At 39.8% G+C, this 16024-nt stretch overlaps 1 protein-coding gene across 2 annotated transcripts in view; it reads right to left on the bottom strand.

Annotated features, from left to right (window-relative positions):
• The window catches only part of Garem1 (GRB2 associated regulator of MAPK1 subtype 1), a 187168-nt gene extending 172069 nt beyond the window's left edge, over positions 1 to 15099 (bottom strand). For both annotated transcript variants that reach the window (XM_047526425.1, XM_047526424.1), the window contains exon 1: positions 14565 to 15099. In XM_047526425.1, coding sequence (XP_047382381.1) covers positions 14565 to 14685 — 121 coding nt within the window. In that variant the 5' untranslated portion in view covers positions 14686 to 15099. The remainder of the gene's footprint in view (positions 1 to 14564) is intronic.
• Positions 15100 to 16024: the final 925 nt, after the last annotated feature.

Raw genomic sequence — 16024 nt, forward strand, 5'->3', positions numbered from 1 at the left:
CATTAAACTTTATAATAATTGTGCTTGACACAGATTTTAAAGATACAGTATTTTCATTTCCCTGAAACAATTGAGAATTGTTATGGACTTTTAGATCACATCTTGGCAATTAATTACACTCTGTAAACTGGATTTTGAGTGGATATAAGTTTAATTTCCCCCCCAAAATACTTAATTTTGCATATATGATTGAAAGAATCAGGAAGGCAATGCATCCAAGATGGTTTTGGGGAGAAATTGACAATATTAGCTAGAAACTGCAAATTCTAAAGTAACAATGAACAAATTAATGACATTATATATGGGGAAGTTTAGGGAGGTATAACTCACAAAAGTCAATAACTAGAAACAAACAACACAAATCAATGAAAAGAATGAGTGTTTTCATATCATGGAGTATTAATGCAATTGTTAAAAAATGAGTTACATATGATACCAGATGATTTACAAAGATTCCCATGAGTGATATGAGAATCCCAGAAGTATCTGTAATATAATCCAATTTTATTTAACAATAACAGAATTCTGTAGGGGTCTCTCTACACATATGAAATGCCAATGTAAGGTAAGTACAGAAGAAATATGAAGATCATGCACTAGATTGTTGAAGTGGATTATGTGGGTAGGCAGAATGGCTTGGGGGAGGGAGGGAGGGGTTTGATGTGAAAGGAGAGAGATGTTTTTAAAATAGCTAAAATGCCTCATTTATGTAAAATTTGAAATATGTATGAGTAGGGAATGCATCAAAATGTTAGATGGGGCTTATCTTGAGATGGTAGGGACTTTCATTATCTCATTGTATACATGTTTATATATCCATATTCTTCACAGTGACGTTTATAAACGGTAGAATGAAGTTTTGTTTAAAACAATTAGGTGGATTATACTTAGTGCACCCATCTCCTCCATCCTTCCCTTCTAGTTGCCAGTTAGCCTGGAACTCTGCTCTAATATGAAAGTATTCATCTGCACACAGTCTGCTCAGATTAATATCTTTCAGTGGAGTCAAGGGTAAAGGAGAGAGACTGGGAGTTGGAGTAAGCACAACTCACAAGCTACCTGATCTACTGTGAAGTTAATTTGAAGCTTCTTCTTTGGCATTAGAAGATACCCTGAAAGTTATCTTATACTTCACTTTCGGCAACTGTCACCTTGACACTGATAAATACAACTATTTATAGAGTCTTTAGGTGCTAAATTGGCAGACTGATAATGTATTTTATTTCCCATCAATCACTGGCTTTATATCCAGAGAGAATTAAACTGGGTTCTTCCTCCCCTACCCGTCTCCCTTCCTAATCACTGCAGTGAACTCAATACTTGCATTGTTATTCAACAGAAGAAATGAAATGACATTTGAATCATCACATTTGCTTCTCTGGGTCTTCAAGTGATTTCAGAATTTCTGTTATTTATCTCCTAGTGTCAGGACTCAGCTCCTAAGCTTCAAAAGACTCTGAAGTTGCTCTAGTCTGTCTCTGTCGCACACGCAGCACATGAGGGTATGTTAGAGATTACATAAAAAAAGAATTCAAGGGCTGGGATTGTAGAGCACTCACATGTGTGAGGCAGTGGGTTTGAATTTTGGCACCACATAAAAAAAATAGAGATATTGTGTCCATCCATCTACAACTTAAAAAATTTAAAAAAATAGAATTTAAACTTTTTACCAATTTGTCAATTGCATTCTTAGTCTTTAAAGTCAAACACTGAGGAATCTAATCTGTCATCTTAGTTTTATGCAATCCACAGGAATTTATTAACAATGAAGTATCTATAGAAAAGCTTCCTGACTCCAAAAAAAATAGAATTATAGTTGGGAATACACACATGGTTTAACCAAGATTTTCACAAGATGATTTTATTTTATACAATGAAAGGATATTCTTTCTTTCAGAGGATCAGTCCCAATCTGAGAGTGATCACTACACATTTAAATCTGATACCTACTTTGATAAGTAAATTAATCACAATTATTCTGTTTCAGAAACTATAACTACTTACAAACATAACTGAAGAAAAACAGTTTACAAAGTGATTAACTGACATTAAATTTGAAGATTATTTATAAAAATCCTATAGAAAACAAAGAATATAGAACATTAGGTTTTTTGTATTATGCTATCAAATAAAACCGAACAAAGAGGTCAGAAAATGTAACAAACAAAAATATATTACTGAAGTTACTCTATTAGTAACCAAAGAAATAAAATAGAAAAACATGCCAATTTCTTGAATTATTTAAATTAGCAAAGACTAAGAAACAACTATGATAATCAAGAATGTACAGAGTGTTGGGCTTACTTACTCATTGCTGATGGTTCCAACTATCCTGGATGCAAGTTATTGATGTCATCCACAATCTAAAAATAACAACAGTCCCCCTTCTACAAACCACAATGATGAAATAATATAAAACTGACTAATTTAAGTAAAAAAAATATTCTCAAAACCAGGACACTCAAAAGCAAATGTCTCACAACTGGAAAACAGTCAAGGAAATAACAGTTTATTGGTAATAACAGAATCCCATTCAGTGACAAAAGTTTTATTTTCTAAGGATATTAATAATGAAGAAAAATGTGAGCAAATGTAAAATTCAAAAGAAGTTTCACATAGTTTGGTTCCGCTTTGACATATATTTTCCATTTATATTCCATGCCTGCATAACAAATAATGCTTATAGAACATGTTATAATGTGCTCTGGAATTAAGACAGATAATCAATTTTATCTTTTTTTTTTTTTCTCTATATTTTCCAAAGTTTCTATAATGATGACATTGGGGTAAAAACAGAAAATGTATTTTTTTTAATATTTTGTTTTAGTTGTAGGTGGACACAATACCTTTATTTTATTTTTATGTGGTACTGAGGATCGAACCCAGGGCCTCACACATGCTAAGCAAGCACTCTACCACTGAGCCACAATCCCAGCCTCAGAAAAAGTTTTTTTAAACACAAACATGAAGACTCTGGCCCGTGGGGGTGGGGAGCACCTTTAAAAACTGTACAGCTGTTGCACTGTGTATGGAATCAGAGGAAATGTGACAAGGCACAGGAAAAAGACAGTGAGGTGTGCCTCTATCACAATTCCTCACAAGCAGTTTTCATGCCATACTTTTTATAAAGCACTTCACCTCTAATAACAGGCTTCTTAAATAGAGAACCACTTTGAAGTTGAGTTGAGGCTCAAGGATAAAAAGAGGAGGAAGTCAGGGCAAGAGGGTCACACACCACCTTCGCTGAGGAAGAACCTGGGTAAGGGAGGTGTCAAGAGGCTGAGGCCCAACAATGTGGCTATTTTAACAGTGTTTTTGAGTAAGAGGGAAAATGGGAAGAAAGGGCACCAAGCAACAATCTGGGTGGCCGAGGTTGCTGAAGTGGCTCCTAATACCCAACATCCACCACCTCTTCTGCCATAGGAACCCCTGGGCATCGTGACTCATTAGGACTTCAGTTCCCTGTCTTCCATTTTGCATGGAAGTACCTAATCCTGACCAATGAGATCTGAGTGAAGGGTGGTGTAGGAATAGGGGTAAAACATTTTTTGCCCCTAATTGCTGTGTGGGATGCAGACAAGATAGCTAGAACTCCAGCAGCTATTTAGGAGCTTGAAGTGAACCTGAGAGTGAAAACTCCTCACGGAGAACGTCAGAGCAAAACACATAAAGCCTACTCCTCGACTCTTCCGACTACCATATGAAGTCCTGGACTGCATACCTCAGGGCTCCTTTTATGTGGGAAAAAAAAATCTCCACGTTGTATAAACCACGTTGTATGAGTGTGTGTGCGTGCGTGTGTGTGTGTTACCTGTATTATACACAACTGAAATTCACCTTAAGTGGTCTACAAGGCCATGATGAGCTTAAGAGAACTTCTGATCCTATCCACTCTCAGTGGCTCCCCTTCTCTTAACTGGCCAAAACGTGGGACCAAAATAAACCAAAAATAAGGGGCATTTCTTTTAAAGTTTTCTGTGACTTGGTATTTTTAAGTAGGTAATTTAAACCACCTAGGGTTCTCTCTGCCACGTGCTCTCTCCTTCTCCAACTAATTAAATTGTTTTGTTTTGTTTTTTTAACTTGGGTTTGGTGCTAGATTGATTTTGTGGGTCAGTGGCCCAAAGGTAAAAATGGATCCTGTTTCAGTAACAACTGGAATCACACTAAAACTGAAGATCTGGGAGCACAGGCTGCTGAGGACCAGGAATGATAATGGGAAGGATACATGCTGGCTCTTTGATTCCAACCACCCCTCATGTACTCACTGTTACTAGAGGAAAAAACAGTAATCCAAAACTGAATATCAATCATGGAATGCAAATCTGTACTGCAGATGTGTTGAAGTTGTTCAAGGTTTTCTCAGGCATTTCATTAACCTTTTTATGAATCGATGATAGACTGTTAAAACTGGTGCTTTCTAATTACCTAACAAGCTCACAGATGTGATTAAAAATAGGAATGCAAACATTTACCCTTTTCTGTTATTTTTAGATATTTCAATCTAGTTCCCAACTAGGAGGAGGGCAAATTTTCATTTCCAACATCCTAAAGTCTTAGATTAAGAAAATTAACACCTTAATATACAAGTGTCCAGCCAAGGAAATTTTTCTCTACTGAGCTGAGGAAAACACAACAGAGCCTAACTTGTTTAAAATCTTCACAAGGATATATACATAAGTACTGCTCAAAATTACATCACCCCATGCTAGAAACAGCCCAATCATAACAACTTTCTGTACATGTTAAATATTACCCAGAACAAATATCTTTATAACTATGAAGAATCTGTGCTGCATTTTAAATTCAGTAACTTGGTATTTATTAAACAACCATTAAGTCATCAAAGCCCAAGTGGTATTTAAATATTTCAAACTGGGTTAACAATTAGCAGAATCGATTAAAACAATCTGTCCATAATGGTAACACAATTCACCCCCAGAACCAGAAAGGGGCTTGGAAATGCTGTTTTTCCTTCTTTTACCACAATGTACTACTCCTTCGGGGGCATAAAAGGAAACTCAGTGAAATTAAGACACTCTGGTTTCAAGTCAATCTTGGGTCTATTCTAGGAAGATGACAACTGTACTAAACTAGTAGTTGTGGTTTTTTAACACCATTGGAACCAAGTGGCTTGCTTTGCTTAGAAGTAAAATGACTGTACAAGCATATCTATGTTTATAGCAGCAAAATTAACAAAAGTCAAATTATATGGAACCAGCCTAGATAGGTGGCCACCAATGGATGAATAGACATAGAAAATGTGGTATATATACACAATGGAGTTTCATTCAGTCATAAAAAAAATAAATAAAAATTATGTCATCTGCAGGAAGATGGATGGAACTTGAAAACATTATGTTAAGTGAAATAAGCCAAACTCAGAAAATCAAGGGTTGTATGTTTGCTCTCATGGGTGGAAACTACAGAGGAAAAAGGCAAAGAAAGGCAGGGTGGGGGATCTCATGAAAATCAAAGGTTGATCAGTAGAATAAATGAAATGGACCAGCGGAAGAGAATTAGGGAGAGAAAGGGGAAATACTGGGGAGCGATACTGGTCAAATTATGTTGTTATGTTGTGTGCATGTACAAATATGTAACACCAAATCCCATTGTTAGGTATGACCACAATGCATAAATCTAAAAATATGAAAAAATCTTGTTAAAAAACTAAAAAAAAAAAAAAAGGGGGGGAAATAAAATCACTGGTATCCTGAGATGAGAAGATGGGTAAATGGTTAGCTGACTGTCCAATCAGGTATTTTCTTTATTGCAGTGACTAGTTTCAAAGATTGGTGCCATTACATGTAGACCATGATAGTAAGAGTCATTTTAATATGAAAAAAAACTGACTTATTTATCTAAGAGAAAAATCTGAAAATGAGTTGCAAATTCCAGAAATAATTTAAAATATTGATAACAGTTCTAAGAATTGTTACTTTATAAATCATGATGATCCACACTATTAGTTTTCCTGCTGCTAATATTAATTAGGTCCTATCATTTTGGTTCTGACTTATAAATTTAAGAATATAATGACTACCTTAAATGGAACAAAAGTGAAATTCTATTTGAGACTTGCTGAGCTGAAAAGTTTTAGTAATAAAAATATCCTGAAACTCACGGTTGCTAATAGTGAGATTTGCTTGTTTATTTATTAAATGTTTACAATGCCAGGCATTGTGCTAGGTGCTAAGAAACAGTAAAAACAATTTTAGATACCTTTAATCTGAAATTCAAATAAACATTTTTGTAATATTGGGAACAGGGGTAAGGTAGGGAAGTTTGGGGACGAGGGGCATTTCATGTGAAAATGGCTTCTAAAGGAAATTAATCTCATGAATTTCCAAATACTTAAGCAAGTATTTTATATTTTTAAAATAGGACAGAATAGTACATAAAGAAGCTGTGAGAATCATTTTTCATGTTTCATCCAAACAGCTGGTGTTCTTAAGATTGAGAATCCTGCTCAGGACCAGAGGGGAGTTTACAAATCTTCCTAGAACTTCTACTCAGTAAGTGAAAAGACAGATACCTCAGGAATCTCGAATAAAAATTAATGAGTTTACAAGCTGGTCCACAAGAACTTGCTCTTTCAACAAGGCAGCCAATGAGCAAAAGAGACGTAAATACTCCCTCTTTAAAGTATGATGCAGACAACACAACAATCAAACACAGTTTTGCTTTTACATCTTAAGATTTTACTGGCAGTGTGGAAACTCATTTCATGTTAAGACTTTCAAAATAGCCATCTTCTTTGGAAAAACTAGGACCCTGAAGCTCTACAGCCAATCCTGTCTTTTGGGTCTAAATGTTTATCACTGTCCCTATTCTTTCTTCACAGTTTTTAGGCAAGACCAATAGTCAGAATAGGTGAGAGCTGGGGGCAAGTACAAGTATACTAAAAATATCATGAACCACCACAAAAATGGGAAGTTATGCTCCATGTACACATGATATGTCAAAACACATTCTACTGTCATGTATAACTAAAAAGAACAAATTTTTAAAAATTTAAAGTATACGAAAAACTGAACATCAATCAGTGAAGGTAACAGGTCCATGGTAAAAGCAGGAAAAGATTTAAGTTTCTCAACTCTTTGTTTTGGTCCCATTTAGTAGGACTCACATGTCTATTCTAGATTAAAAGTCTTTTCCTAACTTTCTGCTTCAGTCCCTCCCAACCCCAGTCTTGAGTAAGTTTATAACACTTCTGATAAAGACTTTATTCCTTTTCATAAACTGCGGATAACTAATAACCTAAAGACTCAAGAGAAAAGAGACTAAAGTCAGTCGGAGCATTTTTCTTTTTCTTTTTATCTGTATAAGGATAATAAAATCCACTTATTATTTAGTTTACTTCAATTGCCTAAATGATACACTCTGAAGCCTCCCCTTCAAATGATCTGCACTTCACTATGCCAATCTCATAGGTATGCTGTTGTGTATTGCATACATGCTATTATATATCTGCATATATTTCATATATGCTATTGTATCTAATAAAATAAGTAGATACACAAGAATGTAGCTCCAGGAGGACAAAGGTTTTTGTCTGATTTGTTCATTACTGTAGCTCCAATATCTGTAACAGGGCTTGTCGTATAGTAGGGACTTAATAAATATTAGGGGAACAAGTGAACAAATTAATGAATAATTAAGAGATACATTCATTACTACAATATTCATTTTTTCTGCATGAGAAACCTACAGGCCAAAGGTGTTAAGAAACCTGACCAAGCCAGGTGCAGTGGCACACATCTTTAATCCCAGAGACTCAGGAGGCTGAAATAGGAGGATCACAGGTTCAAGGCTAGCCTGGACAACTTAGTGAGCTCCTGTCTCAAAAAAATAAAAAGGACTGGGGATGTATATCAGTGGTAAAGTGCAGCTGGATTCAACTCCCAGTACGAAAAAAAGAAAAAGAAACCTGACCAAGAACTCACAGCTATGAAATAGCTAACAGAGGTCTCTTGGTTCCAAATCCAGCATCTTTAAAACCATTATTTTCCCTACCCTGGGTGTGTATACTCTTTGTATTGTAAATGCAGAACACCAGAGGACATGAAGCCATACCATAAGACACATCATCCTGGAGCAAGACTTACACCGTTACTTTAGAAAAAAAGTAAAACGAACACATATGCACACATCCATACACCCATATATAAAATAACATCAAGCACAGAACAGATTTTGAGAACTTACATCAATTTCAAAGATTATACATAGATCTGCAAAGACCTTCCACACTTGCAAACAGACACCTGGAGCCTTCCTGGGGTCTCAGTGTGCATGCTTAAGTCCCTACGGTCTCCAGGCATATAAATGACAAAGCTGTAGAAGCACCTGAGCACAAAACAAAAACCAAAATTCCCATGGCCCCAACACACTCAGGGCTTGGAATCAGATCTGACACCCCCACAATCCTAGGAAGGACAGACTGTCCCAAGTCTACCTATTTAGCTATCTCCAACTTCTACTACCTTCTTTTTCCTCTTTCCCTCTCAATTCATGCAGTCTCAGCCTTCCTTTTCTTTTCAACACACAACAAGGTCATTAACTATCTATTAGTTTGGTACATCAGCATTTTCTGAACCAGAGTACATGTTTGAAGCAGAGTCAACACTTCCCAAGGGGTTCTCCATAAAAGTCATAGAAGAATCAGTATCCGAATCCTCAACGTTCAACTGTACTCTTGTCTAGGAATTTATCTACCTGGGACAGTGACTGTGATGGAGGAACATCCATTCTGTGATGGCCATGACTGTGATGGATGAAAGCTGTCCTTCAGCAACTCCCCCTCACAATGGTCCTTCCCCAACTTTACAAAACTAGCCTTTCCCCAAATCTTTCTGAAATGCATTCTCCGGGATGCAAAGACCTCAGGAGGACTGATAAAGAGAAAAGTGCTAATGCGTGTGGAGGGGTGGAATCTCTAGTATTTGGGTAAACAACTCCTTTTGTAAGTCAGGTAATTTTCAATTCTTTGTTAAACAAAAACAAAACCCAAGAATATTTAAATATGAATTGTTTTGTGGTCCAAAGAAATAAAAAGTACAGAATTTCAATTTATATACCTTTTTTGTTACAAAAAGTATGACAATGATCAATAAAATACTTTCAAGCATACAAATATGTTGCATTGGAATAGTCTATTTTATACAAGGAAAAGCAGATCAAAATGTGAACCTAGGGAGAAAAAAGGTATAAATGTTTAAGTGATGAAGAACTTATTCATGTACCTTCAAATTACAGTAAGTTTTTAAAAATGATATAATTAAAAATGTCAATATTTATAATATTCTGAAAAATTACACCCTTTTCAACTACTTAGGAGGAAAAATTTTAGAAACTTAAAAACGTGTTTAGAGTTTCACAGAATTTTTTTTTTTTAGGATTTACAGGAACAAAATAGACAGAAGAACACTACTCTAGACCTTCAGAGCCTTTCCAAGATGAAATAACAAGAAAGATAATAAGCAATTTTCCATCAACCCAGTTGAGTGAGCATGGCTGGAGTGGAGTGGGGGTTAGTATTCTATCTTCTTAGTCCTAAACATATCTGCTGAACCTGGTTCTTTAGCCAACGATTTATGAGACCAGTTTAAATATCACCCTGAATAAACAACAAATGGTTGAGGAGATTGGTTTAATGTGAGTTGAACATTTTACAGTGCATGTGTGTGTTGAAACGTCATGTATCCTACTAATATGCAAATTTTTTATGTTTTCATGTATCATTTAAAAAATAAATTTAAGGACTGAGGCTGTAGTTCAGTGAGAGGGTGCTTGCCCAGTGAATGTGAGGCCCTGGGTTTGATCCCTACCCTACAAAAAATTTTTTTTAATTTAAAAAAGTAAATAAATATTTGATTCTACAGGCTTCAGTGACTGGGATTAGACTTGTCTGATGAGATATAATACCATCAAATCTTCCCAAGGAAAACTGCAAGAGTACTTTTTTCTGGGTTCTCCATGAAGACTCGTGGGACAACACTCAATTTTGTATTTATCTTAGCATACAAAGACAAATTTCCAATTTTCTCATACTAGACAAAGGGGCCAAAAATATGCAATGGAGAAAAGATAGCCTCTTCAACAAATGGTACTGGAAGACTTGGAAATCCATATGCAACAGAATGAAATTAACCCATATCTCTCACCATGCACGAAACTAAACTCAAAATGGATTAAGGACCTCGGAATCAGACCAGAGACCTTGCATCTTATAGAAGAAAAAGTAGGTCCAGAGCTTCAACATGTCGGCTTAGGACCAGACTTCCTCAACAGGACTCCCATAGCACAAGAAATAAAAGCAAGAATCAACAACTGGGATAGATTCAAACTGAAAAGCTTTCTCTCAGCAAAGGAAACTATCAGCAATGCAAAGAAAGAGCCTACAGAGTGGGAGAAAATCTTTGCCAATCATACTTCAGATAGAGCACTAATCTCCAGAATCTATAAAGAACTCAAAAAACTCTACACCAAGAATGCAAATAATCCAATCGACAAATGGGCTAAGGAAATGAATAGACACTTCACAGAAGAAGATGTACAAGCAATCAACAAACATATGGAAAAATGTTCAACATCTATAGTAATAAGAGAAATGCAAATCAAAACCACCCTAAGATTCCATCTCACCCCAATTAGAATGGCGATTATCAAGAATGCAAGCAAAAACAGGTGTTGGCGAGGATGTGGGGAGAAAGGTACACTCATACATTGCTGGTGGGGCTACAAACTAGTGCAGCCACTCTGGAAAGCAGTGTGGAGAATCCTTAGAAAACTTGGAATGGAACCACCATTTGACCCAGCTATCCCACTCCTTGGCCTATACCCAAAGGACCTAAAATCAGCATATTACAGAGATACAGCCACATCAATGTTCATAGCTGCTCAGTTCACAATAGCCAGATTGTGGAACCAACCTAGTTGTCCTTCAATTGATGAATGGATAAAGAAAATGTGGTATATATATACAATGGAATATTACTCAGCCATAAAGAATGATAAAATTATGGCATTTGCAGGCAAATGGATAAAATTGGAGAATATCATGCTAAGTGAGATAAGCCAATCACAAAAAACCAAAGGACGAATGATATGGCTAATAAGTGGATGATGACACATAATGGGGGGTGGGAGGGGTTAGTGTTAGGGTTAGAGTTAGGGTTAGGGAGGGGGGCAAGAATGGAGGAAGGAAGGACTGTATAGAGGGAAAAAAAAAAGACAAATTTCAACATTGGGTATGTAAAATTGAATACATCCATCTAACTGGCATTTTAGGAATGACATGCTTAATATGGAGAACTGGAGTTGTTTCATGTCTGATGTAGTTAATATTTTTTAAAAAGCAAGGGTACTAAGCAACCATCCCAAGACTCCTATACAGGTATATATGCCCTATTCCCCCAAATTCCACTTCTTTACTTCTTTCTGATTCTGTAACCTTTCTTCTTAGCCCCTGCTTCTTTCTAGCCACTCTGTTGGGAGGTAGAAAGTCATTTAAACATGATGGATGATGCCAGTACTTAATTCAGTGTCTATACTGTTTTAAAATATTGACTTTCCAGTCCTCAAGCTCTGAGAGAGACAGTGAGGCTATTTACAACCGAAATCAGACCTACTCCAAACTACTCTCCCTAGGACAAGGAGGTAGCAGAGCCCAAGAGGCCAGTTGTTAGGAGGCACAAAGTCCTATGGAAAGCCCACTCCATTTACTAGCTGAGTCCTTCACTTAATTTCTCTCAATCTCACGTTTCCAAAGTCCTTAAAATGTGGCTGCTGAGGAACTGAGGCAATATATATCAAGCATCTAGAAATGTATCTGCATATGATGGGCATTCAATAATAAAGTTCAGAAAATAGATTTTAAATGTTCCTTCAGGATAGCTTAAAATTAGCCAAAAGTTTCCTCTTGGCATAATGTCAACTAGTGGTATGTTTTTCAATTTCTTTCTAGTATCTTTCAAAGCAAGTGACTTGGAAAATGACTACCTTTCACATCTAAGTACGGGGTAGGACTGTGTGTGTGTGTGTGTGTGTGTGTAAAGTGTACCTGAGGTACTAAAACTGGCAAAAAGATACACACAGGATGAGGACTGCAACAAATTTGAGATTTCACTGATAATATTTAAAAATATGGCCACAAGTCCTCAACCTGTTCTAAAACACTGCTGTGAAACATGTTTAAAAATAAGCAGAAGATCTACCACTGGCTCTTTCAAGGTCTACACAAATTAAATTGCTAAGATAACACATTGCCCAAACTAATTAGTAAAGATATTTTAAAATCCTAATTTTTTAAGGATGTGAGCAGAAAGCAATACTCCTACAATGCCCATGTTAGTGTAAATGAGCATAACCTTTAGCCTTTAAAGCAGTGACAATGTGTGCCAAGGATTTAAAAAGGATTCATATGCAATCAGCAAGGAAGGACTATATTCTAAACAAAGAGATTTATATACAGGAGTGTTCATTATATCATGATTTATATTAACAAAAAATTGAAGAAACAACATCCACAGTATACTGGGGACTAGATTCTCCAGTACAGCTACCCCAAAGAACATTATGTAGCTATTAAAAACCATGCTAACAAAAAGTGTTTAAATGAGAAGCGACTGTTAAAGTGAAAAAGACAAAGTATAAAGCAGTATTGGGCTAGGACTATGAATTTGTATGTGCCATGGTGATTCTCAAATGATAATAAGGAAATAAGTTAAATTTATAATAAAGAATTGGAATTACACATAATGATCAAAATCCATTCCAGGCTTGAAAGAACACAGTGTTAAAACTCACAACCCACGTCCTGATTTTAAAAAGAAGTGTGGGATGAGGACACTGCTGATTCAGATCCTTTTTATGAATGGTGAGGATAGGAAAGTGGGGTAAGAAAACTCAGAGTTATGTCTGAAACTGGTCCTCAGCCTCTTTAAACTTCCAGTTTAATGAGGCTTTTGAGTGACTTTTATACCACATGCACCAATGCTCTCTTGCCTAACTAAGAAGTTTTGGCAGCATGCAGATAAGAGGGAAGGTCACAAAAGGTGAGGACTCACAACCTGCCAGTATATATAATTTTATACAGTGGAGGAATAAATAAAAACACTGAATACATACACAGATTCAGACCTGCAAATGCATATTTAAAGCACAAGACACTTTCCCACCCCCGCCCTAAGCAGAAATGCCTCAACATACCATCTGTCCTCCCCTGGATTCAACATCTATTGTCATTTGCACTTCATCACTTCTTTAAAAACTTCCAGTTTGTTCCCAATGTCCACCACTGCCACCAACAATCAAACAAGGACAGCAAGCATGCCAAGATTGTTTTCCAGTTTCATGAACTTTCTTGTCCTTATTTTTCACATTGGTGCTTCAAATGTCTAATCTAACCCCAGTAAAAAATGGCATAAAAAATTCCTTTGGACATTTATACGGCTCAGGAGCACAATCACAAAACCCCAGAAAACAAGGAGTAATACAAGTGCCTGTGACTCCAATGACATCTTTCTACTTAGTGCTATTTTGACTTGGCCTGTGTGTGGCCACAGCTCTATCTGCCTGCCTGCCGGCCAGCAGCCAGGCTGCCCCACAGCAGGGCAGGCTTCTTTCTGAAAACAGTCTGAAATCCTATGAAGTCAAAACCCACTGAAGTTATCCTGAAAACAAAACACAACATACCCTGCCACTTTACATGTCACAACTCTCCAAGTGAAAGGCGCCTACTTGCCTGATAGTAGCACATCTACATATTTATTTGCAGATCTCACACTGCTAACAGTTGGGGGGATGTTTGGTTGGTCACTGGTGGGCAATTTCAGGACATGCACGCGTTTCTTGGTTCTGAGGTCAGATTACAAATCAATATATGTTTCAGTGACTTAAATTTTCTTTCTAGGCTGAAAATGCACTAAGTTAATAATTAACCTTAAACATACCAACACTTCTGCTGAAGACATTTTCTACACACAGCCCTAAATTACTTTCAGTTGGGTTAAACAAAACAGACAAGCTGTAATAAAAGGTCTTTGAGAAATGTGATCCCTTTCATTGGTCACCCAGGAGCTTTTCCTGTTTAATCTGCTGCTTCTTGACGAAGGGGGTTGGGGGGGTCAGGGAGAGCACCCAAAATAAGATGCCACCCAGAGCGCAATTATTTTCATAAGAAAGTTGCCTAAGATAACTCCTCAGGGTTTCTCAGGTTGAGTAATTCTTGCAGGCGGCTGGGGAGGGACAGCGTCCATGATTACTATCTGCAGAGGTTTCCCCAGGTTGATTTTATTTTATTTTATTTTTTAAGGCGTCCTTTTAATTACACTGCAAAGGCTCCGATTTCCATCTCTCTGGCCGCTGCTGGAGAGAGTTGAGAGCAACGCGCCAGAGCTGCGACAGCCGCGCGGGCCAACTCCAGCGCTCCGAGCGGGGGGCGGGGGGCGGGGGCGGGCAGCCCACTCCCCACCGGTCCCACCCTCACGAGCACACGCGCGTACACCCGCGCCGAGACCGCGGTCCGCGCGCGTCTGCCCTGCGCCCCAGCCAGGACTCACCGCTGTCCAGCCGCGCGATCTGGGGCAGCCGGTAAGTGCTGACCAGCAGGTCCAGCGGCACGGCCACCGAGCTCCACTTCACATCCTTGAGGCTGCAGCCCAGCAAGGGCGCCGTGTCCATCTTCCCCGCCTCCTCCGGTCCCGCGCTTCCCCGCCACCGGCACCAGCGAGCGTCGGCGGCCGCCGCTGCTCGCGCTCGCGGTCTGGGGCGCGCCGGAGGCGCCGGGCAGCTCCGGCCGCGGGCAGCCGGGAGGCGCGGCGGCTAAGGGAGCCCGGAGGAAGGGGGCCGGCGCCTGGCTCAGCTGCCGCTGCGGGGCATGGCTGGGGCGCCCCGCGTGCCCTCAAGCCCAGAGAGGACTCGGAGCAGCCCCGCGGCGGCGGGCGGCAACGGCGGCCCCGGTGGCTGCGGCGGCTGCTCCCGCTCCGCCTCCTCTGGCCCCGGGTCTGCAGCTGCGGCGGCCGCCCGCTCGCCTCCTCCTCTTACCCCTCCTTCCCTCCGCCTCGAGCGTGTGAGGAGGAGCCGCGGGTCTGAGAAACGCCATAGCAGCGCTCCCAGCACTGACTAATCAACAAGGTGCGAGCAACGCCTGCGCAGCTCCGGGAGACACCGCCTCCTCCTCCGCCTCCCCGGCGCCGCCCGCTCCGCCTCCCGCCCGGCCTCTGCCTCGCGCCACTCCCGCCCCGCCACCCGGCGGGTTCGGCGCGGCGTCTGCTCCCTGGCCGCAGCAGCCGGCGCCGGCAGCTCGGCGCACTCCGCAAGCTTTAGCTCTCGCTCCCCCGTCCGACCGCTCGGGCGCCCTGCAGCCTCGCCCGGCGTCGCCGTGCGCGGGGCCCTTCCCGGAGCCCCGGAGGGCCGAGAGAACTCGGGGATTGTTTTCGCAGTCGTGCTGTTCTCCACTCCCACCAGGATAACGAGTGACCAGACCTTTGGGTGTTCCCCTCTTGGTGCTCAATTGTCCACAGTCTAAGGAGACAGGCCAGGAGAGTGTCACGGGGACAGACGAGGTTGGGAATCCTCCTTGCCGTTTCCCCCCAACCCCGCAACTCCACAAACGGAGCTGGAAGTTACCCCCACCAGTTTAAGCTTTGGCTGCTAGGCAAGACGAAAAAGGCCCAAGCGTGGAGAAGCAGAAACGTGATGGAAGGAAGGTGACCATCCAGTGCTGTACCTACATTGTGTGAAAAAGCTGCTGGAGAACTGAGGCACATGAAGGGACACACACACACACACAGACGAAGGGAAAAGGAAAAGTAGGTCACTGGATGCCCACTAGGGTCAGCTGTTTGCACGTGCTTTTCCCACTCAGTTCTTGTCAGTCTTAAAGACTGGGATAGTTCCTAGTTTCTGGAAGCACCACCTCTACATTAGGTAATTTCACAGGATTACACAATACACACACACACACACACACACACACACAGTCCTACCCCATGCTGGAATGCAAACCTACAGTTTACTT

This window comes from Sciurus carolinensis, chromosome 15, assembly GCF_902686445.1.
Source record: "Sciurus carolinensis chromosome 15, mSciCar1.2, whole genome shotgun sequence".
Classification (NCBI taxonomy): Eukaryota; Metazoa; Chordata; class Mammalia; order Rodentia; family Sciuridae; genus Sciurus; species Sciurus carolinensis.